Source organism: Mesoplodon densirostris, chromosome 20 (genome assembly GCF_025265405.1).
Source record: "Mesoplodon densirostris isolate mMesDen1 chromosome 20, mMesDen1 primary haplotype, whole genome shotgun sequence".
In the NCBI taxonomy this organism is placed as follows: Eukaryota; Metazoa; Chordata; class Mammalia; order Artiodactyla; family Ziphiidae; genus Mesoplodon; species Mesoplodon densirostris.
The window spans coordinates 23,690,948-23,716,626 of record NC_082680.1 but is presented as its reverse complement, the minus strand read 5'-3'; the positions used below and the strand labels follow the sequence as shown (position 1 = coordinate 23,716,626).

The following is a 25,679-nucleotide window of genomic DNA, read 5'->3' as shown; positions in this document are numbered from 1 at the left end:
TCTGAAGGTTCAGTTGAGTTATTATGGGATTTTATCTATCACTGTTGAGTAAATTCCCCCCAAAGGGTAAACCATGCTATCATCAGGGGTAAAAATAGAATTCTAAAACTCCATCACTCATAACTAACCTCCGTCCCTGTTTTTTCCTCCCTTCTGTACACTGTACCCTGTTGAAAGTGGTTGAGAACACTGATTTCTCCCACTACTACCGTAGCCCCACTCCATCCTATTTATTTGTTCAGATGACTATTGAAACACTATAAAGAAAGACTAAAGCTGATCTTTGAAAATTTATAAATTGCCCTATGAACTACACTTTGGACTCTAAGAAAGGGCTCCTGCTTCACTTTACTTAACTAATTTCAACACTCTTAACTGTACTTCTGTATAACAGTTTAAGATGAGTAGAAAACATTTCGCTTGGGATGATATGGCCTAAAAGGGCAGTTACTCCTACTTTTCAGTACATAGTAGGTCTTCAGAAAATATTTTGACTAGCATGATTGACACGTCATTTCAGAAATGAATTTAGCCTCTAGGAAAATTGCACCATGACCATTTTTAAATAGAAGGTGGTAACAAAAGGAAGAGTCAATCAAGATTTATCAGTACTAATAACTATTACTTATTAAATACCTACCATGTTCTAGGCTTTGTTGGACCCCTTATATCTACTATCTCTTATCTTCGTTATTATCCCCATTTTAATATACTTTTCCAGAGGTTCAGAAATTGGTTCACTGTTTCAGAATATAATATATTTGAATCCTTACTGACACCAAGCCAAAGATTGTGCTCAGTTAGACCAGACCTGCCTCTGAGACTTACTCTGAAATTTAACTCCCAACCAATAAAGCACAGTCTACCCCAGCCACCACTGTAAATAAATCTGCCTCTGATTACTGGGATGTATGGTGCTAATAAATCCAATTTATTTGATTTTTGGTATAGCTTACAGTTTGAACCTCTAATCCCAACCAACTATTTCAAGTAAGTGTGAATAATTTTTTAAAGGGATCAGATGATGAGAATATAGATGATTATCCCAATTCTACTCTAAGGGCATAGAAGAGACAAATTACTGTTCACAGTGGGTCTACAAGTTAATTTTTCATGAAGCGAAGTCAACTGGTTATGTTAAAAAAAATCTTATCAATATTGGTGAGAGTTTTACTGGGTGATTTTTTTTTTTTTGCAACTTTTTCTGCCATCCTACTCCTGCGTTATTCCATTCATTTTCATATTTTAATTACCACGTTTCCTCTTTTTTTTTTTTTTCCTTACCTCCAGAGGGATAAATTGTGATGACTGCCCTGTTTACAGATCCACATTTTTCTCCATTACTCTAGGGCTTTGGATTTCAAACTTTAGGGGAATTAAGAATCAGCTAGAGGGTTTGTTAAACCAGATTGCTGGCCCCTACCCCCAGAGTTTCTGTTCGTTAGTTATGGGGAGTGAAGAGAGGACCAAGAATTTTTGTTTCTGATACATTCCCAGGTGACCCCATGCTGCTGATCTGGGGACCACACTTTAAGAACGAATACTCTAGGCTGATGTGATTTTACCTTAGCTACAAAAGATAGTAAAGAGAAACTTGGGTCAAAACAACTGTAGCATCTTGGTAGGAAAAAGATTCAGTGCTACTCATTCTGCTTTGAGAAATTTACAGATCTTAAAACAAGCAACTTTTTTTTTATAAATTGACTAGAGGTTAGGTAAAGAATTATTTTCCTCTCTTTTTTACCCTTTCATTACATGTAATAACTCTTATTAGTTCCCTCTGATTTTTTTACAGCTATCTTGAGATAATTCTGATAGGAATTAACAATTATGAATCCTTATATGAAAAGTTTAGCTCTCAAATTTATGGAGACTGAAGCATATTTTTAATTTATTAAATAACTGTGTACAAGCCTTACTAAAGGACGGTGAATAATTTCTATACTCAAGAATTGTTAATACAAGTTTTAGTGAATATTAAGTATTAGGACTTGAAGGGACCTTGGAATTAGTTTAGCCCCTTAAATTTACATTTTGTGACATACTCCGTGTAGCTCAAATGGTTCATAATTACGAAAATAAGCTAAGTAAACAGAAAATAAAGGTTAAAGCTTAAAATGCTGCTTGGCTCTTAAGATATATGTGGATAGGAATACATAAATTTCTTTTAAAAGCATGTAATATTTTCACCGTCTTCCTATGTCCTATCTATATGCATAGGATAGAGGAATTATATATATACTATAGTATATTTATGGTACTTTTTCAAATTAACAATTGGACCCATTGATTTAAATTTAGAGATACTTCACCTACTCATTGAGAATATTATTTGAAAACATAACTAACATATTTAAGAATAATTTATGTTTGCCAACCTGAAGAGATTCTATAATTAATGTGTTGATCATAATTAACAAAACCATATTTTATATATAAATCTGTATAATTAATATATATGACTATACATAGCCACTTAACAGCTATCATTTTAGTGGATCACATCCTATCAGAAACACAAAATTAATTCACATGTAGACACTTGGCAGTTCTGCAAGTTCATTAACTTCTATTTCCAACTTCAGTGATTAGTGCTCCAAAAACAATGAATGAATTCCTAATTTTGAAAAAGATTCCCTGCTGACATAACAGAGATACTCACCAACTCAAAAGGATCATTACAGGTGGTGTAATTTTTTTTAATATTCTCTATGTATCCTGTTTGTATTATAATAACAATTAAAATTTTAGGTTTAAAATATTTGTCTTAGAATTATAATCTGAGTAGGCTTCAGACAGAATAGAGATTTATAGAAGATTTCACCTCAATATGAGGACAAACTTGAAGAAGTAGTGTTACTCCCACCCCTGTTATTGGAATTATTTAAGGCAGAGACTAGACATACACTTAATGTAGGATGCATAAAGGGAATTAATAAATGAGAAAAAAATTGGATTGTTATTACTTTGAAAATTCTTTTCAACAAAGAGAATTTCTTAGGAATAATACTTAGAACTTTTGCATTCAGGTCTTCTGTTAATTTACCAGGTTTGATAAAGAAGTGTGATTTCAGTTTTTCTAGTATTATTCTAAAAAGAGGAAAAGTTTATCACTTCCTCGCACCCCTTGTTATTGCAAAACAACATACGAACCAGTTTTCAAATTTTCATGAGCTTTACTACTTAAATGAATTAGTTAAGACAAGTTCCATGAAATTTGCCCTACAAAATGAAGTATAACATATAATTTTTATAAGAAATGTTTCACTTTTAATCATTCTTTTCAGAAAGGATTATATGAAGGAATAAGTTTAGCATTTATATTGCTCTTTCAAAAGTACCTTCTACAGGTTTATTTGGAAAGACGTAAGTGATAGTATGGTAAATTGGAAAACCAAATTATTGGATATTATCCAATGAAGGTTTTCTTCATAAAAACCCGGAATAAATTCTGTTTAAAGGTTGAAGCGAAAAAACAATATTTTCACTCTTCATTTTTTTCTTGCACTACTAATTTAAGATGGAAAGAAACCATAAAGTTTACTAATTTCATCTCAGATAATCTGTATTAGAGGTCAGGTTTCCAAGTAAATTGATTACTGTTGCAAATAATACGTGCTTCTCTCCTGGAGAGTTTCAAGGCTTTGTAAAAGACAGAAGGCTAGCTGCGGCAATAATATCTAAATTCAGGGATCTAGCATGAATCAGTATGAAACTCGGTTCTCACTTGGAGAGTCCACTTTTTTCTTGTCATTTCTTCAGTTGTTTCTGCTTTCTATGATTCTGTAACATTTCCAAATTTCAAAAGGACAACTAATAATACCTTCAAGAAAGAGACCTGAGTAAGTTGAAATATATTACACCAAAGTCTATAAACTATATCTGTATTATACATTTCTAAATATTTAGCTAAGTAGATTTTACGCCTCTACAGAAATATTGTGTGTGTGTGTGTGTGTGTGTGTGTATAAAATTATGAAGAGAGACCAGTTCTTTCTGCATCCCCTTCCATACCCTGGAGAAGTAACAACAAATTTGTTTCATCTTGTTTGTTACTACAGTTGATTGGCTGCCCTAAAGTGCGGCATTGAGAATTTGAAATCTGCATCTAGAGGGAAAGAGAGAAGAACAGCATTCATGCCAAATATTTGCTATTTGTCATCTCTGCTTTAGAGCTATAATGTTCTCATTGTAGTTCTGAAAATTTCAAGCTTAGCCAGACAGCTGGCTCTTGGAGCACAAACTGTCTTGTGACTCACCTAGGAATATGTCTATTCTAATACTTCAAAGAGATGGTTTTTTTCCTTCTTGGCCATGTTGCGCGGCATGTGGGATCTTACTTCCCTGACCAGGGATTGAACCCATGCCCCCTGCAGTGGAAGCTCTGAGTTTTAACCACTGGACCACCAGGGAAATCCCCAAAGAGATTTTTTTAATCCAATGGTCCCTCCTTTAAAACAGTAGAGAATCTCTTCTGTGCCTCTGAAGAACTCAAAGAACCATGACCATGATGATGTCATCAAAAATACCCTTCAGCATTAAACTCTATATGTACCTTTAATGAGTTCTAACTTCCATTAAAATGACAACAGTTTCTCCCTTTCAAATTCAGCCCAGTCATTCTCAAACATTAGTGCACATAGCAATTAAAAATGCAGGCTTGGTCCTCATCCCCAGAGATTCTGATTTTGTTGGTCCAGAGTGGGGTTTGAAATTGGCTCTTTCTCATTCTGATACAGATGGTCTGGAGGCCATTTGTTGTCATGGTCTTAGACTTGCATCCTTTCTCCCATATCATTTTTCTAGCTGGAATTACTTAAATTATAATACTGTCAGCCATAACACCATGGGAAGATGATTTTTTGATTATGCTATTAACAAGTTATAGCTACGGCTCACTAAACTCAGAGAGGCTGAATACACAAATCCAAATATTTAAGATTGTGTGCTATCATATTGGCTAGCTTTCTGGTCAGTGATCACTGGGAATGCCAGTTTTCCACCACCTCCTAAATTCAAATTCAAACTACTTGACATATAACCACTGGTTGCATACTCCCCATATTTCACAACCAAAACATTCTGAGTCTTCCCAGCCCGAATCAAGTCCATAGGTAATTTGTCTTTTGCCTTCTCACAAGTTGACCCTCAGAGTCTTGAATGACTTTTCTCAACCTTTTTTTTTCAGATAAAAGTTAAAATTTATTAGGAGTAGAAAATATATCCTTAATCAATCTGAATGCCTCACTTCTGATCTTGTTCAACTTTTTTTTTTTTTTTTTTTTTTTTTTGCGGTATGCGGGCCTCTCACTGTTGTGGCCTCCCCCGTTGCGGAGCACAGGCTCTGGACGCGCAGGCTCCGGACGCGCAGGCTCAGCGGCCATGGCTCACGGGCCCAGCCGCTCCGCGGCATGTGGGATCCTCCCAGACCGGGGCACGAACCCGTATCCCCTGCATCGGCAGGCGGACTCTCAACCACTTGCGCCACCAGGGAGGCCCATGATCTTGTTCAACTTTTTTGTGTGTGTTTAAAAGAGCACATAACAAGAAATTTGCTGTCTTAACCACTTCTAAGTATACAGTTCATCAGTGTTAAGTATATTCGCCTTGTTATAGAGCCAATCTCCAGAACTTTTTCATCTTGCAAAACTGAAACTCTATACCCATTAAACACTCCTTATTCCCCCATCCCCATCCCCTGGCAACACCATTCTACTTTCTTCTCAACCTTTCTTTTCAATAAGCAAGATATTTTCTGAACCCTTCTTGCACCAATAATGGGTTTATAATTATTGCTACTTAGCTCTCCAAGTAGAATCCTGATAGCTTGTATTGTTATAATTCTCATGCAAAAAGATTTACAATTACAGGGCAATTGTGCTTATATTAAGAGCCCTTTATAATCTTTGGGTGACTGAATGAAGGGTATTTTATCCTGGAAGCTTTCCACTGATTTACAGGGAAAGGTAGCACTTTATTCCTCCTGAGACCTAGGGGACTCCAAATGGAATCTTTGTGCTTGTTTGTTGAAGGTTTGAGGTTAGAGTTACCAGGACAATTAGGCTTAAATCCTGGAATTTCCTAGACTTTTCCTATGTACATTCTAGGATTGTTTTCTCATTACTTATATAGTAGTATAGTAGATTGGAAATTTTTCTGGTGTTTGACAGTGTTGATGTTCACTAAATGATTTCAGAATCTTCCTTTAGTACAGTATGAAACTGTTTAGCTTTAAGTAGCTTCATTAGAAACATAATTTGGGAGGACTAGCCATAAATAAAAATGCATTTTCTGCAAATAAAGTGTTTCAAATGCTGTTTTCAAAATTATTGGCAGTTGAGAAAAAACCCAACACAAGAAACATTTTTAAAACTCTTCTTTTTCAGATTTTTCCTCAAAAAGTTTCTCTTACTCTGTTATTAAAATTTTTTAAGAACTCAATAAAGTTTGCAATCTTGTAAGCAATATCCATCTAAATAGCCAGAAATACTATAATTAGGGTTTTATGCTTATGATCTTGACATAAGGAAAAAGCCTACCATTTCTTGGCTTAAATTATTTTGGAACTAACACAAACACTAGTTGACCATGATTCTTGGATAATGATAACTGAACTTTTCTTCATTTTATGCATTTAACAATTCATAATATCAATGTATTCTTATGATTTTTTCAGAAAAAAATGCAGTTTACTTAGAACATTTAAAATAACTCCATAATTTTTGTAGCACCCAGATATTTTTCTTCAATGATCTGTTGCAACGGATTGATAATATTTACTTCAAAGAAAATTCTTTAAAATTGAATTTCATTATTCTCTTGATTTCCATTATAAAATCAAAAATGTTTTCTCAGAAAAGGGGAAAAAATTTTTTTGAGTTGAAAAGATTTAGTGAAAGAGGTGAAGTGCATCTGGTTCAGTAACATACTAAGCAATTATTTTTTTCTTTGCAGTGCTCCCATCATTTTAAGATCTTTCTCCACTGCCCACTGTTGTCACCCCTAAATCACAGAACTTCATTTAGTGTCACGCAGTCCTCAGGGCACATGCTGCCAACAACCCAGAACTTAACTTCTCCTCTCTTGTAGTCTCTGACATAAGCTAGGCATTAATATTTTGCCAATAGGAATCTTTGTGGGGTTTTTTTTTTGGCTGCACTGCACGCACCATGGAGGATCTCAGTTCCCTGACCAGGTTCCAAACCTGTGCCCCCTGCAAGTGCAAGCGCGGAGTCTTAACCACTGGACCACCAGGGAAGTCCCAATAGGAATCTTTAATGTAGTAAACTCCGGTGTGAAAATTCCCCATGTTCTGAGCCTTTTTCTGACAACTGTTTACCTACTTTATCAATTATAATGTTAAATTTACTTAGAATTAGGGATGCCTGTGTGATTTATAATAACTAAAACTAGTTTGTATTATTGTTCTTCAAACATTGCTAAACTATACTCCTATTTAAGGATCCTTTGGGTCATTAGCTAACTGTGCTATTTGGTTTGTTAATCACCACTTACTGTTTGACTCATTTTTTGAAAAAGACCCCAATATTCCATTTAATGACTTGCCAAGCTGGGATTCAAGCAGTACCTTCCATTAGGTGATTTGCTTCTAACGTGAGACATATTACAGAAAATCTACACTTTGATGGAAATTTTTTTATGTTTTATGTGGGAAAAAATTAATCTAGGTAAACACGAAACTTGATTCTTAAATTAGATTTTTAATAATTCAATTCTAAATGACAAGTTCGTTTTAATAATTTTGTTACAAAAATAACTGTAAAATGAATGTGGATGCCAAATTACTCACTACTGTATAATTGTGCTATAATTTATAAAGCCAAAATATTTTAGGTGTTTTTTATTTGGACTGTTATTTCAAGCATTCATGGAATTTAAAGAATCCTAAGGTCTCTCCTTTGCCCTCCGGGTGTGCAGAGGTGTGGTGTAGAGGCTGGGGGTACTGTGTTGTATGTTATCATTCAGAAGCCCTGGCTCTGCATTCTAGATAGGATTGGAGCAGGTCATTTCACTGCTGGAGACTACAGCTTGCTTATCAGTGTGGGCATTGTATCAGAAGAACCTTTCAATTTCTATATCCATGGAGTCAGTGAAACTTCTCCTAAAGTTACCTTCAACTTCCTTCTCTAGGCTTTTCTCATTTTCTCTGTATCTTCTCTATTTTATCTGACATTAATTGACCATCTTTCCTTCTTGGCATCGTTCATATTTAGTTACAGTTGCTTTGGTAAAGTGTGGACTTATCTTTTGGCCCTATACACCAAAAGCCTTAAATAGGCCATTCTTCCAGTTCCAAAAGATTTTTTTTAGACACAGCCTAAAACTTGATTAAATATATTTTAAAAATTTAAACTTACTTTCCCATAGCAAAATCCCATCTTTTTAACTTGAATTTAAGTTTAAAACCAGACACTGTTTTTCTTCCTCGTTTCTATTCCCCTCTACACCTAGCCCCGGGCTGATGACTTAAATCATCCCTCTTCACTTAATCACAAGTGTTCCTGTTCCTGTTTTGCCTTTGAAATCTTTTTTTTTTTTTTTAATTTAGTTTTGGCTGCGTTGGGTCTTCATTGCTGCGCGCGGGCTTTCTCTAGTTGCGGGGAGCAGGGGCTACTCTTCATTGCGGTGCGTGGGCTTCTCGTTGCATTGGCTTCTTTTGTTGCGGAGCACGGGCTCTAGGCGCGCGGGCTTCAGTAGTTGCGGCACGCGGGCTCAGTAGTTGTGGCTCGCGAGCTCTAGAGCGCAGGCTCAGTAGTTGTGGCACACGGGCTTAGTTGCTCCACGGCATGTGGGATCTTCCCGGACCAGGGCTCGAACCCATGTCCCCTGCATTGGCAGGCGGATTCTTAACCCCTGCACCACCAGGGAAGTCCTGCCTTTGAAATCTTGTTGCTTCAAGATCACAGTACTTTACAGACAACTCAAAATGGTGACAAGTGGAAATGAAAGTGATAATTTAAAAACCTGATAAGAAATACTATGTCATTGTATTTCAAAGATTGACTCATAAAGTAAGGTTCAGTAGAATATGAGATCTTTAATTTCCTACCCATCCTAAATTTTACTTTAGAAATATTTTTCCCTTGCTTAATAGATAAATGATCCTGTTCTTGTATTCATGCAGTGACTATTAGGTGGCTACTCTGCGCCAGCCCTTTTGCTATGGACTAGAGATACAGTGAACTACAAAAGAAAAATATTCCACTGCCATTAGCTTTACGTGAGCCATGTCCAAAGTTATTTGATTCAAAGCAGCTGTTGGAGCCTAATCAAACTGTCATTTTTTCCATTCAACAGATATTCATCTGATTATCTGCCACGGGCCAGGCAGTGTGTTGGTATATATGAGAAGTGTGTTTGGAGCTATTATAAAATGCTATATGTTATTTTCCCTTGAACAGTTTATTCTTTAAATATGATGAATGATCTACATTCTCTTATAGTGTTCAAAGTATATTTTACTGATGCAAATTTAGAGAACTACAATGATACTATTTTAAACAATATTTCTGCCTTCTCCGTTCCAAGTCTCTTTTGATGTCCTAGTATGAAAATAATAATTCTCTTTCATCTCATGTGCCTGTGTTCAAATGGTAATGACTTCCTGAGCTCTAGGTTGGAAATTGTGAAACCCTGTTCAGGTTCGTCATAAGACTGCTGTGATTTCTGTATGTCCATGGGGATTGAGTTGGGGAGAACGATGAGGAAGGCAAGGAATAGTAACATTCATGTCACGTATTTGCCCTCCCTGCTCCAGGCCTTTGTATTCATCCTTGCTTTAATTTTATTGCATTCTCATCGCATATACAATATCTTCATAAACTTTTCTCTCCATATGTCTGGATTGACAAAATCCATCGGTGTTCTCAGCTATGCATTACTCACCAATGTCTTAGCTGAATGGAATAAGCCTGATTCTACTGTGTCTTTGTAAATCACAAGTTGTAATACTTTTCACTGTAGATGCATTGCAGTGAAAAACCATTAGCGGATACATTCAACTAGTTATTGATACGAAAGATTCATTTATCCTGAACGTTTTTCTATAACTGATCATTAGCTCTGAAATATTTTCTAATTAAATTCAATGTTAGAATAATTATAGAATTTTAAATTATAATACTTTTCATATAATTTGACATCTTTTTCAGAGTTCTTTCATATATTAGATCTCATTTCGTCCTGATGAAAATATTGAGTTAGATTAGCTTAGGTCAATATCACTAACCTCACTTAACAAATGAAGAAAACAGGCCAAGGCAGGTTAAATGAGTTGCTGTAGATCATCTAGTGATCTAATAACATACCAGGGCTTATAAGGAGCTCACTGCTCATTGAGGCCTCATAATAACACTATAGAAAATTTAAATGGTAAACTTGAAATCAAAATCTGTTAGAATTAAACACATGTTTTTATAGCAAAATTAGGTTGTTTTTTTTTTAACACATTCTAGGTATTTTCCTGTTTTTGTTGTATCTTTAGGCTCAATTCTGCACTGAATCTACCATCCATTTTGGCCCTGGCAGTAGGCATATCAAGTCATTATATTGGTGTTCATGTCTGTATAGAAACCACTTGCCTGGATTCAGCCTCTTTGCCTCTAGTTATTGAGACTTTGACCCTCTCTTTCCTGAGCTTCCCACCTTAGTGAACCTTCCAGAACTGGATCCTAATAACTAGAATACAGATCCCTTCCTGTCCTGTTAACACAAGTCTTGTCATGGCACTGCATTGCAGTGTAGCCTTCAAAAAATGTTATTTAGAGAATTTAAGAGATAAAACTACTTCATTGTACAATAAATTCAGTTAATAACCAAAAATCAACTAGTGATTTTTTCCCCTACACTCTTATGAACAAGAGATAAATGACCGCACAATAAGTTAGAAGCAGGCTTTTTCAAAAACCCGTTTGAAAGGGATGTTCCAAGTTTTTATCAAATTAACTCAAGAACCCACATCTTCATTTATAACGTTATAGCAGTTAACAGTGCAGTAATCTCCTTCACACACACACGAAATCTAATCATGTTCACTATGTTGTATTTATTGAAGCAGAAAATCAAAATAATACATACTAGGAATATTTGAATTTCAATAGGATCAAAAGCATTGTGGTTAAAGCTCTACTGACTAGGAAATTCCATGGAGTAAATGATCTCGCTCCTGGCATTCCCAGTTAACCATGGCTTTGTAGCCTCACTGAGGAATTAGCAGGCTGAATTCTAAATTCTTACATGGAGATTGAATTTCTCGCTATACATATTCCTGTGGCCATAAAAGTTTCATGTGCCTACTTAGGCTCAATGTGCCTAAGTAATCACATAACTACAAATATGAGAAGGTCAATATGTCTAGGCTTATCATGAAGGAGCTTAATAGAAATTCCACATTTGCTTTTTGCTTTGTGAGGAATAAAACCACAATTTTAATTTAAAACAATTTAATTTTACTTAATTTCCTCCTCCCCCTTAAATAATAGCAATAATTTCAGCTGTATTTCTACGTACTTGTTCCCCACAGAGTTATCAGGCCGTGTCAGTGACCTAGTACAGAATGGTAAAGAGTACAGAACAGACTTTCATGTCAGCCAGTCCTGGGTTCAGGTTCAAATCCTGTCACATATTGTGTAATTTGGGGCAAAATTTATAACTTTATAGAGTTATTGTGAGAATTTATTCACTCAGCCTTTAGTTTATACTTACTAATGACTCTATTTTGGGGGCCAGGGGATGTATCAACAACAACACAGATAAGGTTTCTTGCTTCCCAGAACCTAGAGTCAGCCAAAATTTTCTTAAAGAAAATTAAATGTCCTGAAGCTGTTAGCAAAGTTTCTGTCACATAATAAGCATTTAATAAATATTAATAACATCATTATTAATTCTTCCCAACCCATAAAATAGATGGTTCCCCAGAAACGGTAACAAACATATGCAAAATTGGAAGGAAACCTCCTTTTACTGGAGGAGCTCTCTGGTAGAGCAGTGGCAAGGGAGTTGGGCTAGTTATAATCCCTTGAAGCTGTTTTCAGTGAAATATAAAAGCAAACAACTGTGTAGGCAGAAATTTCTTGGACAGGAAGCAAAAAGCCCTAACTTTTATCAAAGAAAAAAAACTACACTTCACCGCAATTAAAATTTTCTGCTCATCAAAAGACACCATTAAGAAAATGAATAAGCTATCCACAGACAAGGAAATAGCAAAGCATGGTTTTATTGCTGGAGGGAAACAAAACTGCTTTGTTTCATTTTTTAAAAAGACGATCATTCGGCAGTTTGCATAATTTGGGGACCAATTGCCCCACTGCTAAAAGTATTCTAATCACCCGTTTTCTGGTATTGGTGTAAGTATCCGTAGTAACTTAACCTATGATTTTCTTGTCTTAATCTGCCATTGACTTTTTTATTTTTGGCCTAAAGGAATCTTTGGAGTAACATAACACCCTCATTTTATAACAGATAGGAAAAATATTTAAAATGTCATGTGACTTGTTCAAAATCATTTAACTAGTCATTTCAGAACTTGAGCTAGACCTTATTAAATGGTCTTTCCACTACGTAATATCTACTTCTCTATTAGTTTGCTTCAGAATCAGTCGGAGATGGTATGTGTGATTCATTTAGAATGTGTTTGTTTTCTTCTCTCAGCTGGAAGAATTTTCTCACCTATCTATTTTAAAGGTGAAAACTATTAAAGATTATGTTCGTGAGTCATTTTTGATTCTGAAAAATAGCTTTTTTGATAGTTGATACACACTTTAACCCTTAGTTTCAATATGGTAAAGGAGCCATTATAATTGAGGCCCCAGTTACCATCAAGAAGAGGCCCCTACAGAACATTGTCTCAATACTGAGCTTCATTTATTTATTTTTTTTTGGCTGCATTGGGTCTTCGTTGCTGCGCTCTTCTCTAGCTGCGGCTAACGGGAGCTACTCTTTGTTGCGGTGCGCGGGCTTCTCATTGCAGTGGCTTCTCTTGTTGTGGAGCATGGGCTCTAGGCACGCGGGCTTCCGTAGTTGTGGCATGCGGGCTCAGTAGTTGTGGCTTGCGGGCTCTAGAGCTCAGGCTCAGTAGTCGTGGTGCACGGACTTAGTTGCTCACGGCATGTGGTATCTTCCTGGACCAGGGCTCGAACCCATGTCCCTGCATTGGCAGGCAGATTCGTAACCACTGCGCCACCAGGGAAGTCCCTCATATAACCTTAAACTATATTTTTTTCTATCTTCTAGCACTTGGCATTCTGTTTTTCTTTGGTACTTATGAACCTTTAAACCTCTCACTATCTCAGAAACTATTTACATGAAACATCACACAACTAACCATTCTATTAATTATGTAAGTTTTTATTGTTGCCTCTAGAGAAGCAAACAGTGTCCTTTAGTGTCAATTGAGCTTTTAAAAGGACATTTTTTATAGTTAAAAATTAGATTATCATGTATCGATTTATTGTTGTTTTCCAACTGTGTCAATTTATATTTATGCAATTTTTTTGTCAACAATATCAGTAGCAGCAATAATGACATGGGACTTAGGGATTTCAGAGCATTACTTTTTTTTTACTAAGTATGTGCCTGTACTTTTCCTTTTCAGTCATACTGAATTTTTAATGTATAGTAAGAAGCAACTATGTGAGGTAAGAAATGACAATTCCAGGGAAAAGAAAACATTCATTCATTGATTCAACAAATAGTTATTGAGTTCCTCCCACAGGCCAGGCATTGTGCTAAGGAAATTTCTTACTTTTTCCATGTCTTTCTTCTACTCTCTAGTGGAAATGATGAATAGTCGATAAATTATATATTTTAGATATCTTTGTATAACACATGGGTTTAGGACAGCATAAGCCTTTGGTGGGTTAGAATTGGAATTATAAAAAGAAATAATTTAGGGCCTCCCTGGTGGCGCAGTGGTTGAGAGTCCGCCTGCCGATGCAGGGGACACGGGTTCGTGCCCCGATCCCGGAGGATCCCACATGCCACGGAGCGGCTGGGCCCGCGAGCCATGGCCGCGGAGCCTGTGTGTCCGGAGCCTGTGCTCCGCAACGGGAGAGGCCACAGCAGTGAGAGGCCCGCGTACAGAAAAAAAAAAAAAAAAAAAAAAAAAAAAGAAATAATTTGGTGAAATAATTATCTGGCTTTTGATTACAGTTTTAATTTTGCCCTTAAATACTTGGCACCACTTGCCCCTGAATTCTCTTCAGGATATTACTATTTTCTTCTCAGAACCAATAGTACTTTTTCACTTCATTTTTGGAATCGTCTGATAGTGTAATAAGGTTATTTCTGTAGGAAGTTGGGAATTCATTGAATATTTTAACTCTGATTGTAACCTCTTTAAAGTCGATGAACATGGCCCCTTAGATTTGAAGTGGTGAGGTAATCATTAAAAATTAGGCCCCAACCACTGGCATTCAAATGGTTTTAAAATGTGATTTACTATATATACAATCAATTATGCACCAGGTAGCATAAAGTAAAATCTTGTTTCCTTCCCGCCCGAATGTTTTAAGTTCATCTGTCTGCTTTAGGTAGTAGTGGTACACTGTTGCCACACCAGTATTCACACATCCTTGGGGAACCAAAACAAGAGTGAAGGCCAAACTGCCATGATTACTTTTAAGTAGCATTGGAGCCAAAATTTTATCAATTTTTTTCCTGCATTTATAAATTAGTATTTTCACAGTAATAAATCTGACTTGGAAAATCTTTTACATTCTAGGATTTTTTTTTTAATAAATTTACTTATTTATTTATTTATTTATCTTTGGCTGTGTTGGGTCTTTGTTGCTGTGCGCGGGCTTTCTCTAGTTGCGGCAAGTGGGGGCTACTCTTTGTTGCAGTGCGTGGCTTCTCATTGTGGTGGCTTCTCTTGTTGCAGAGCATGGGCTCTAGGCGTGCAGGCTTCAGTAGCTGTGGCACGTGGGCTCAGTAGTTGTGGCTCGCGGGCTCTAGAGCTCAGGCTCAGTAGTTGTGGCTCACGGGCCCAGCCGCTCCGCAGCATGTGGGATCTTCCCAGACCGGGGCACAAACCCACGTCCCATGCAAAGGCAGGCGGACTCTCAACCACTGCGCCACCAGGGAAGCCCCCTCTAGGGTATTTTTTGGACATGAAATGTTTTATATCTTTTCTTAGAGCTGACACATTTATTATGGTCCATAAAAGAATGTGTCTTAATTTTTCTCCAGTTATAAAGAGCCTGTTTTGGTTTGGTGCCCTGATATAAAATCCATGTCCTCTGCAGAGTATTAGTCATGGACCCCATTCTAGGATATGTTGCTCTCTATGGGACGTGGTGAGGGTAGAAGTTCTGAAATGAAAAAAGAAGAATGATACCAGCCTTCATGATGCTTCTTCAGCAGGAGTATTTTGCTTAGTTGTAATGTTGTTGAACATTTTGTATTAAAGTATAATTTACATACAGCTCTTATTATACCATTTACATACAGCTCTTATTATACCATTCAGTCATTTTTGGCAAATATCAAGACATAGAACATTTTTCTCACCCCAGAAAATTCCCATGTACCCCTTCCCAGTCACCACCCACACTCTCCCCCTCCTCCTGACTTCCAGAAGCAGTCACCGATCTGATTTCTATTAGCATAGGCTACTTTTGTCTATTCTGGAATTTCATATAAGTTAACATGTATTTTTTGTATTTGACTTCACTCAGCCTAGTAGTTTTGAGATCAGCTGTTGAGTTCATCAGTAGATAGTGACTTTTTATTGCTAAGGATGCTTTTTTTTTTTTTTTTAGGATGCTTTTTTTAAACAGGCAAAAAATAAGCAGACCTTCACTGAGTATCTTAGTTGAATCATGGCAGCAAACCTGTAGTAAGAATGGAGGGGACAAAATACCCTTAAATATTAATATTAAATAACTGGTCCTAACGTTCAAACAACTCTCCCACCTTAGTTATGTGCATACTCTTTTGAGAGACTCTAAATTATTCTATTAAAAACAGAGATAATGGGCTAGTGCACTTCAGCAATTGCAATGGCCAAAGAATGGTTATTATTTATTTTACTTCACAGTTCTGCTTTGACCTCAGAAAGTAATGTGAAAAATAATTCCAAGTGAGGAGATACTTCTTATGATACCTCTATTATCAAAGCATGCCGGAAGGAATGCTCTCATTGTTTATTGATATGGTGATGCCTCGGTAGCTTTTATGCACTCTTAAAATTACATAACGTAGACCTTATGAATCAGTTATTATTGGAAACTCACGTTGGTCCATAGTTTTATACGTGGAAAGAGAGTGGATACAGTGAAAGCAACATCCAGATTGCATTTTTGTTTTCCTGAAAGTTCTAACTGAATTTACCTAAATTTTGCCATTTTAAGCAAAGAGTCATTGAGATTCTCAGGAGTGGCAATGTATTTAAGGGAAGATAATACTGTTATTCTAGTGAGCCTTAGTAAATTGTGTACCAATAGATCTAAAGGAGGCATTTTTACTATCTGCTGTTGTCTTTTTCAAGAGAATCCTATTCTTACCAAAGAGGGGTCTGAGTTTTGACGTAACGAAATAAAGGAGAGGCTTGAGCTGGCCTTTGGCTAGTCTATCCCAATCCATGCCATGTCCACCTTTAAGATTCTAAAAGGAGGAGCTGCAGAACCACAGAGAGATCCCAGAACACTAAGTCACATACCAAGAGCATACCCAACAGGGCTTTTCTTAACTTTATGGGAAGGTAGTAAGTCATTTTCAATGTTTATACAACTATTCAGCAAGAGAAGGAGTAATCATGTGGTACTACAATGCTGTATCTGTTCTATGGAAAAAGACACTCAAAGGAAATGTTTTGCCAGATTATTGAGAGAATATTAATAACATTTCAGATTATCGCCATTCTCTGAATCCCTCTTATCTACTTCTTTTCTCATTTCTTTTACCTTTCTGCCGCCACTAGATACATATACTTTCCTTCTCCTCTCCGATAGCTATTTTTCTCCTTATGGTTCCTAAATTATTGTACCACATTCATATTTCATTCTGATTATTCCAAAAATACTGAAATGAAACTCCCCTTTAACATGACCTACTTTAATGTAGAATTTGGCCTAAGTCTTACTCCTCATGAAAAGGCAGTTACATTTAAATTACCAAGAGAACCTCGTCAGTGTAATTTAACCCATAAGGAGGGTTTGAAGTGCTATCATACTCAGCTTCAAGGATATATGTTCTAAACTATGAAGACAATTAACTACTTTCAAGCAGTATGCATGAATTCTCTAAGCAGTTCATCATCCTTTTGGTTGTAGTAATTAATTTTAATTAACTGCCAATAATGTTTGTTGCCACGTGGAAAAGTGAGGATGTGGCCCTGGTTCCCATTTGAGTGTGTGGAATGACGTGAGTTTAATGTTCAAAGGGTAAAGAGGTCCTGGGTTGTGAAATAAAGAATTATAAGCCTGAGTTCCCAGTGAGTACATGCAGCCTGAAGAGTTTTGAAAAGTCCTAACTTAGCAGAAATTAAAGCTGATAGTAAATCATCTTTCCTCCACCTGTGTATTTATGCTTCTGGCTAATAAAAATTAGATTTTTGCTTCCTAATTTTGGAATGAATAATATTTTTGCTTCTCAGTCAAAATGTTCTAATTAATAGTGCTGTTTTTATTAACATGTACAGCAGTTTAGAGATTCAAACAATATCGTTACCATTTAGTGTTTTTACTGATGTGATTTAAAACCATAACTCTAATTTTTACAAGAAATCATTCCTTTCACCTTTCTCTCTTTGAAACTGGGAATGAGGGCATGCGTTGTACTTAACTGGTAAGACCTACTCTTTAGAGGACATGTTCAGGTAAAGTAGTGGGAGTAGGATCAAGCTCTTAGCTGCTAATTGTGCGACGACGTAACATATTGTAATATCCACACTATATTGACATAAGTTAAGTAGATGTATTTAGGATTTAAAAGGCTTTATATGGGGCTTCCCTGGTGGCGCAGTGGTTGAGAATGGTTGAGAGTCCGCCTGCCGATGCAGGGGACGCGGGTTCGTGCCCCGCTCCGGGAAGATCCCACATGCCGCGGAGCGGCCGGGCCCGTGAGCCTCCGCGTCCGGAGCCTGTGCTCCGCAACAGTGAGAGGCCCGCGTACCACAAAAAAAAAAAGGCTTTACATGGTGTTGCTGCAAAAGGAGGCCTAACGATGGTTTAAAGAAAACTTCTAATACTCACAGTTGTTCAAGAGTTCCAGAATATTAAACCTTACAAGGTTATTCTTTTTTCTTAAAAATAAAATATATTTTGATTACCATACAGATTCCCATCATATCAGAGGAGAAACCAGTTAGCAGAGCATAGAATTTTAGAGCTGGAAAAGACTTTGATATCGTCTAGTTTAATCTCACCATTCACCTAGTTCACTAAAATCTCTATCTTCTCAAGGATCTGAACTTTCCTGCACTTATTTCCAGAACACTGAAGAACACTAGTCCCCAGTTCCTTTCACCCTATCTGTGTAACTGTCCTTCCACTCCCCTCTGATATTCTCCACAGTCACGATAATGATTGCAGCTGGGAGGATTATTTCCTTGGTTCCTTGTGCCTGAATTAGCTTAAGAATAGTCTATTGTACGTAAAAGTCCAACTTCTCATTTAAATATTTGACAAAAGGCAAGGTGAATCATTCAAAGTGTTAGGAGTAGTTGTAGTAACAGTCGCGCATCATTGATACTCTGGAGGGCATGTACAATATGGGCTTTGCCATTGTGCGTAATACTACCCTATCATTTAAGACGAGTCATACTACCTACTCTCCTGTAAAAGAGAAGACGCAAGACTGGACAAGCACAGCTTTTCAGTTGGGTGGTGGAGTTGAAGTTCTTTGTTCTGTTTTCTCAATCTCATTTCTCGTTCATTAAGTCAACAAATATTTGTTTTGCATACAGCATGAGCTAGATAGTCAGCTAGGTCTAGATGTACAGCAGACAAGATCCAGTCTTTGGCCTCAGAGAGTGTCTGGTATAGATACATAGAATAGGACAACTACCTTTGGATTGGAGAAGATACATCTGTGTAGTTCTACCACTGCTCAAGCAATTTATTAACTTTGCCTTCCTCACAGGGATACAATGAGAAGTGACTGTTATAACCGATTGTGAGGCATTTGGAAATGAAAAGTGCTATAAAACAGCTGAATAATAGAAAGCAAGATGAATTATATGATAGGAATGGTCCTCATCGGTATATTCAATACTTACGTCAGCACTATAGCAGTGCTACCAGGGAAAAGCTAAATGAGGTAAATACAACTGCCTAGCTTTTGCAAAATCAAGAAAAAAATTCTGTGTGTTTTAGCAAGAAAGATTGTGGAATCATATTATTTTGGGTATTACATGAGCTAATATATAGTTGGAATATCATATATAGTGTGGAGTTTCCACACATCTGTAGTTTCTATTAAGAATATTATACATTTCAGTGTTATGTGAAGTATTTCTCTAGTTATTGTTAAATGCTACCACTGTCCAAGACTATTGCTTACCAATAAGAGATTATGTTCTCATATTCGAAAACTACAAGAAGGCTCTTTAAATTATATAGGAAGGATAACTGTCCTTTCTGTGACTAACCTATTATATGTTGGGTTTGGGGAAGTTGTCATCAGTGATTTATCATGCCTGATCCTTTCTGATTTTACTTGTTTTTAAAGTTTGTTACTTCTCTCAGAGGATTAGGATACCAATTTTTATATCCCATTCTATATCCTCAGAAGGTGAAGAATTTATAGAATTGGGTATTTCTTTCATATGCTTTTATGTGGTCATTTTTACACCCAAGGGAGAGTCTCAAACTGTAGAAAAAAGAAGAGGTCCTTTTTTGCTAGTCATTTAATATTCTATGACTATGAACTAATCGTAATGTTAACATAAGTTATTGTATTTTTTACCAGCATTTTTCACCCTAATTAAATGAGACACTACACCACTCTGTTTAGCCTGTGGCATAACAAAAAAGACAGGTGAGCTGTCATTGAGAATCATGATCTTACGTTCTCTCTCTCCTCTGAATAATAAAATTTTTTTTGGTCTCAGTTTATACTGTGACACCTCCCTAGTTTAACTTCATCACATTCAAGCAACAAAACTATTAAAATTCTAACCTAACATGGGTACCATCTATTTTAAAATATATATTAATATAATTATTACATGGTAAAGGGATCTTCTGTTTGTTTGTTTGTTTGGTTTTGTCTTTCCCTGATTCACCAAATTTAATAATATGGAGAGCTTCCACCACAGCTGCTTATTATTTGTTCCATATGTTGATGTTTTTGTCTCTAATGTCCTTTTGTCCTTATTATATTACATCTATACATTTCAATTTAGAATAAAGAGATAGAAGCATGAAAATTAATTACCCATGCATCAAACATTTTTGCTGTGCTTAATAGGAACGAACACTTAAGACTAGAAACCTTAATGTTTAATACTGTCTTCAAAACTCAGCTATTGCATATATTGTCACTTCAGCAATGGAAGAAACTGAGTATAATATGTAATCAGATAAAACAGGATAACTATGTTTAAAATAAAGCATATGATGTCTGTGCATTGCATGGCAGGGTGTTACTGAAATTTGCCTAGATAATCTCTCATGATATTTTCTGATTTTATGGGAATGCTTTGGCTATACTTGGATTTGAATCTTCATAATGACAAAGGTTCTTAATAGTTATTTTTTTAAAACACACTATACTGTTTTTAGAAAGTTATAATTCATCTTCCTGCTTATATTTGTGCTAAGTTTGTACTATACTATTAAAAAGAAAGGTAAATTTATATATACTTAGATTTTGAAAAGTAGACTCATGTACATTTTTTTAAATTTTTGGTAACTTGTGGCACTTTGGTAAAGGAATGTGCAATTATAAAAGTTTATGCCATTTTAATTTTTTTTTAATTCCCAGGAATTACTCTTACTAGGCTTTAGATTCAAAACCAAACCCAATTTTAAGATCAGCACTTTTTTCCTACTGGTAGTTCCTGTTTTTCCAATTATATGGAACATAAACTATTTTTTGCAATGAGTTTTACCTTTCCTCCATTCTAATCTCAAAAATCTTTAAATTTAAGGAACATTTTAAATTAATGCAGAGGTAATTAGAAAAGCATTTTAGATGTCTTGGCCATTTAATCTGGTGCCTGACTTTAGTAATTTTCTGATAAAATTAACTAAATTCCTGAAAAAGAATATTCAAACATTTTAATTTGTTTTCATTGGTTGTAACCAATTGAGTAGTTGATGTCCATACAGTCATAATTTATCTTAAAATATGGAGCTGCCAAGAGAACTAAGGACACAGCTGTGCTTAAAATACCCCCGTATCCTCCAAAGAGAAATCACAAGAAGAAAAAGAATTCTGTATGATATGGCTCTTATATATACTTCGATTAGGTTACCAGTATTTTACTGTGATACATCCATGGGTATTAGAAGCAAAATGAAAATAAATATAAATGCTTTAATATTAGATATTGGCATCAATATAGATTATGCATAAGGTATTGCAATAAAAATATTAATTGTGCCTATATTTGAAGAATTTATGTTAGATTTTCTGTGGCCTTTTTCATTCAAGGCTGCACAATCATTTTAAATGTAAACACAACAGAATATATGTATGAATGAAATGATGGCCCTGTTTGCCATGGGATTAAATATTCTGTTGAATTTTGGGGGGCATTGGCTGTTGTATATTATGACATAAACTTAGATTGTTCACAAGCAATATGTGTGTCTTATGTACAAATCACAGCATTTAGAAATTATACATCTTCCTTTTCCTCACAAAATGAATTCAGAATTTGTAATTCAAACTTTATCATTTTAAGCTGCTAATTATTAAAAATTACCTAATGTGGATCAAAAGAGTAAATGAAATAAGGACTATGAAAGAATGCTAATTAATAGCATAACCCCATATCGAACTTCTGATAACTTTAAGTTTCTTATAAAGCCTTAAAATATTTTAGTGAAAAATTAATTACTTGGAAATGAAGGCACTTTATTACCTTGAACTAAGCTATCTGTCTGTATAGAACTTGTCTAAAATCCCATAAAATATTCTTTATCCTTTTATAAATTTATCCAACTTATGTGTTTTTCTAAAGGTTCTTATACTTAAATGTAATAATTCAAACTATTTTAACTTAACAGAAAATTGTATTACATAATACAACCAATGAACAATACAGAAAAAAAACTCAAGCGTAACAAAAGTGTTTGTGGTAATGGCAAAACTGTTAGTCTAAGTTAGTCTACAATCATTTGAGGTTAAAATGTTGTAAAATTTGAAGGCTTTTTCATTGAACAATTTTTAGATAGCTTGTATTTTTTAAATCTTATTTTTAATTGGTACTACCTTGTTTTGAAATGTTGATCAAAGATAAGGGCAATCAAAACTATTAAGCCAGCCTTCGTTACTCAATTTTGTTTTAGTTGAGGTTTTTTTTTAATGTAACCCTAAAACATTAAGAAATTAGTGTTGCTTCTACTATGCTCAAGTCAGCCATGCCTGGAGAATTATCGAATTTAAATCAGTAATGTGGATGTACTGCTGTGTATACCTGTTTCCTCTTCAGAAAATTAGTACTTGATTTAAACAATAGATTTGGTTCAACAGAAAAAAAATAGGATTTTTTTTCAAAAGTTAAATTTTTTCTCAAATTACACCTTACATCTCTCTGACATTTATAAGGATAGGCTAACTTGTATCCAAAAATGTTTTTCGACAGAAGAATATTTCAAAGCAAACAAATTTTGTGCTTTGTTTGGGGGCAGTTCACTTAAGAAAAAAACACTTTTCTATAATTTTACTTATTTTTAATTCTTTCTCTCTAGTGGTCATTTTCCTATCATTACTTGTAAATGTTTTGCTAAATGTAAATCCTGCTTCATAGATGTAGTCATCATTACATGGTACAGAAATGAGTCAAGTTTATTAGAAGTCTACTCTTACCGAGGAGAGACTAAAGATAAATTCCATGTCAGTTCTTTGGTTTGTTTCTTTGTTTTCTTTTTTAAATAAGATATATTAACCCAAAGGTGTGTTAATGTCATGGCATGAACAATCTTAAATGTAGATCTATTGAGTATTTTGTGATGCTGAGTAACAGACTTTTCTCAAATCTCTGTGATGCTAGCTATTTTCCTTAGAAGGTTTTTGTTTAATGTTAGATTGTTGTTCTGAAAGATGTTGGTCCTAGTGGGATTTTTAAAAACTGGGAAAACAAATAAATGCATGTGTTACAAGTACAGAAATAGTGAATTGTAAACTTACCATATAGTACTGATTCTATTTTCAAAAATGTTTTTGCTGTTAATATATACAACATAAAATTGCTGCCATACTGTAATTAAGTACTTTTTCCTAAATGACCCTGTTATCACTATTCCAGAATTAGAAGTTGGGCAGATATATGATTGATTCATGTGTCTGCATAGATGCTTCAAGGTATATTCTTCTCTTGGGGAGTAAAAATATATTTTCCTTGGCATCAATGCACTGAGATCTGAATATACCTATATCTATTCTTATTGCACATTTCTTATACAGTATCTTCAAATATGCCAAAATTGGCCTAGACATGACTTAAAATTGAGGGTTTGTTACATGTTTTCTAACAGAAAGGTTTTCAATGAAACAGAAAGGTATTCATTATAGGTTTGTACTGTGAAAATAGTGAAACTCCCTTTAAAATTTCATATATGCTAAATTTAAATTAATATTTTTTCTTTAGCTCACAAATTACCCTAAATCCAGAGGGAATATCCACCCTTTTCACTGTTGTCAAATCCAGCATAAGGAACAGCCCTATGACACTACAAAAACAGTTGAGGAATAAGGAATAAGTCTCTTATGTCACACTTCAGAATAAAGGCATTCGGTGAAAGAAATGAACCGAAGTTCATCGTGAATGCAAGGCTTCTGTTCTTGACATTCCTCCGCGGAAGGGAAGACAAGTGTCAACACCACTGGCATCATTTTCAAACCGATCTTATGTGGAATATCTTCCACGACACTGGAGTACTTATTGACTCTATCAGGGTTTTTTTGTTTTGTTTTGTTCTGTTTTAATTCATCAAGCCTTTCCGTTTTCAAAAAACCATTTGTCAGCATTGAGGTAGAAGGACATAGATTTGAAAATACTTTCTTAAGAGATCATGTAACTATATAACTCTGAATTTAAAAACTGAGGAGGAGGGATCATTTCAACCCACCGCCTCTTACAAGAAACATGTTTTTAAATCTGTAACTGCTTTAGTGTTAACAGGGTACAAAGTGTTGTTTGTCCTGTATTGTACTTAGAAGGTTCTCATTGATTGGTGATTGTATTGTACTGTATGAAAACAAGTCATAAATTGCCTTGTATTGTTTATAGTAGACCATACCACATACTACTTCAGTTTTCATGTTCCAAATTTTTCAGTGATGCATGTTAACAGTTAGGTCCTAAAATTCTGTGGTGCTAATTCTTCCATATCCAATGGTGCTTTTGTGGATGCTAACTGCACACATGCTGAACAAAGCTTGACGTTTAAAACTTTCCTCCCTTCCTCTGTTTATATAAAGTACAGTAAAATAACTTGAATTTGTCTCGAAATATCACTGACAATCTAATAAACTGGTTTATATGTGTGATTAGTTTGTATTCTCAATTATTTTTCAGAAAGCAGATTAGTTCTGCTGGGCCCTCATATCAACAAAAAGTAGATCTTTTGCAGTGTTTATTTTGTTATTTGTGCCCAAAATTTATGGTATCTTTAGGAATTTAAAGCCAGTTGGCCTGGCTTCTAAAATCAAGTTCAGATCAGATCTATAAAAACTAGACCTATCAAACCTGGAAATAAGTAAGTTGAGAAGAGCACAAATGTTCTGAGTGTCTATTTTAATACTTTATTAATAAAGTTTTATCATCAGGTTGATATCATCTGGTCCATGAAATAACGTTTACATGGAAGCAAGTAGGCCTTCAAAACCTTTACTGCAACACAAAGACATTGAAAAAGCCATTCCTAAATGCTTATATTTAAAGTTCCTCTCCAAGTGTATGAAAATAAGGACAAAAAAATCAAATTGGAACTTTCCAGGACAAGCTGATATCACATGCCAGAATGGCATAATAGATAAGCCCATGCAGAGGGTTCACTGATTTTTAATTTTAGCTTTTGTACTAAGAATCACAGCATTAGGACAAATGAAGTTGCTCCTGTATCTTCATGAAGACAGAGAACTGTTTCTCCTAAACCAGAGATAAACTCAATATTAAGGCAGTGTGTGAATGTGCATGCTGACCTTGCTATTTTTCCTAACCCATGGGTAACCTTAAATTTTAAAAGAAAAGATCAAGATAAATCTATAAAGCTCCTCAAGCAACAATCATGGGTCTCAAATAGAAAATGATCAAACCTATTCACCTAATCGGGTGGGTCCATGAGTGAAATGACATTCCAATACTACTATGGTTCTTTATTACATAAAAAATGTAAGCTACAGTAATTTTGCCTCAAATAGTTATTAAATCATGTCTAACTTCTAATATCAGAAAGTGACGTTTAGAGAACAGAGCCCATATGAACACTGGGTTTGCATCTCCATGACTATCTTGAACAAATGCAGTATTTACTAAATCACAACCT

The 25,679-nt window shown here is 35.3% G+C and overlaps 1 protein-coding gene across 3 annotated transcripts in view; it reads left to right on the top strand.

The window, feature by feature from the left end:
* Window positions 1-24,654, top strand: part of PURG (purine rich element binding protein G) — a 35,566-nt gene extending 10,912 nt beyond the window's left edge. Inside the window, exons 3-4 of one of the 3 annotated variants that reach the window (XR_009530807.1) lie at window positions 19,102-19,278; window positions 23,780-23,851. Coding sequence is in view for 1 of the 3 variants with exons in the window: in XM_060086092.1 (XP_059942075.1) it covers window positions 23,780-23,884 (105 nt within the window). In the remaining 2 variants the exon portion in view is untranslated. Of the gene's footprint in view, window positions 1-19,101; window positions 19,279-23,779 lie in introns of all 3 variants that reach the window. The other 2 variants (XM_060086092.1, XM_060086094.1) reach the window with 2 other exon arrangements.
* Window positions 24,655-25,679: the final 1,025 nt, after the last annotated feature.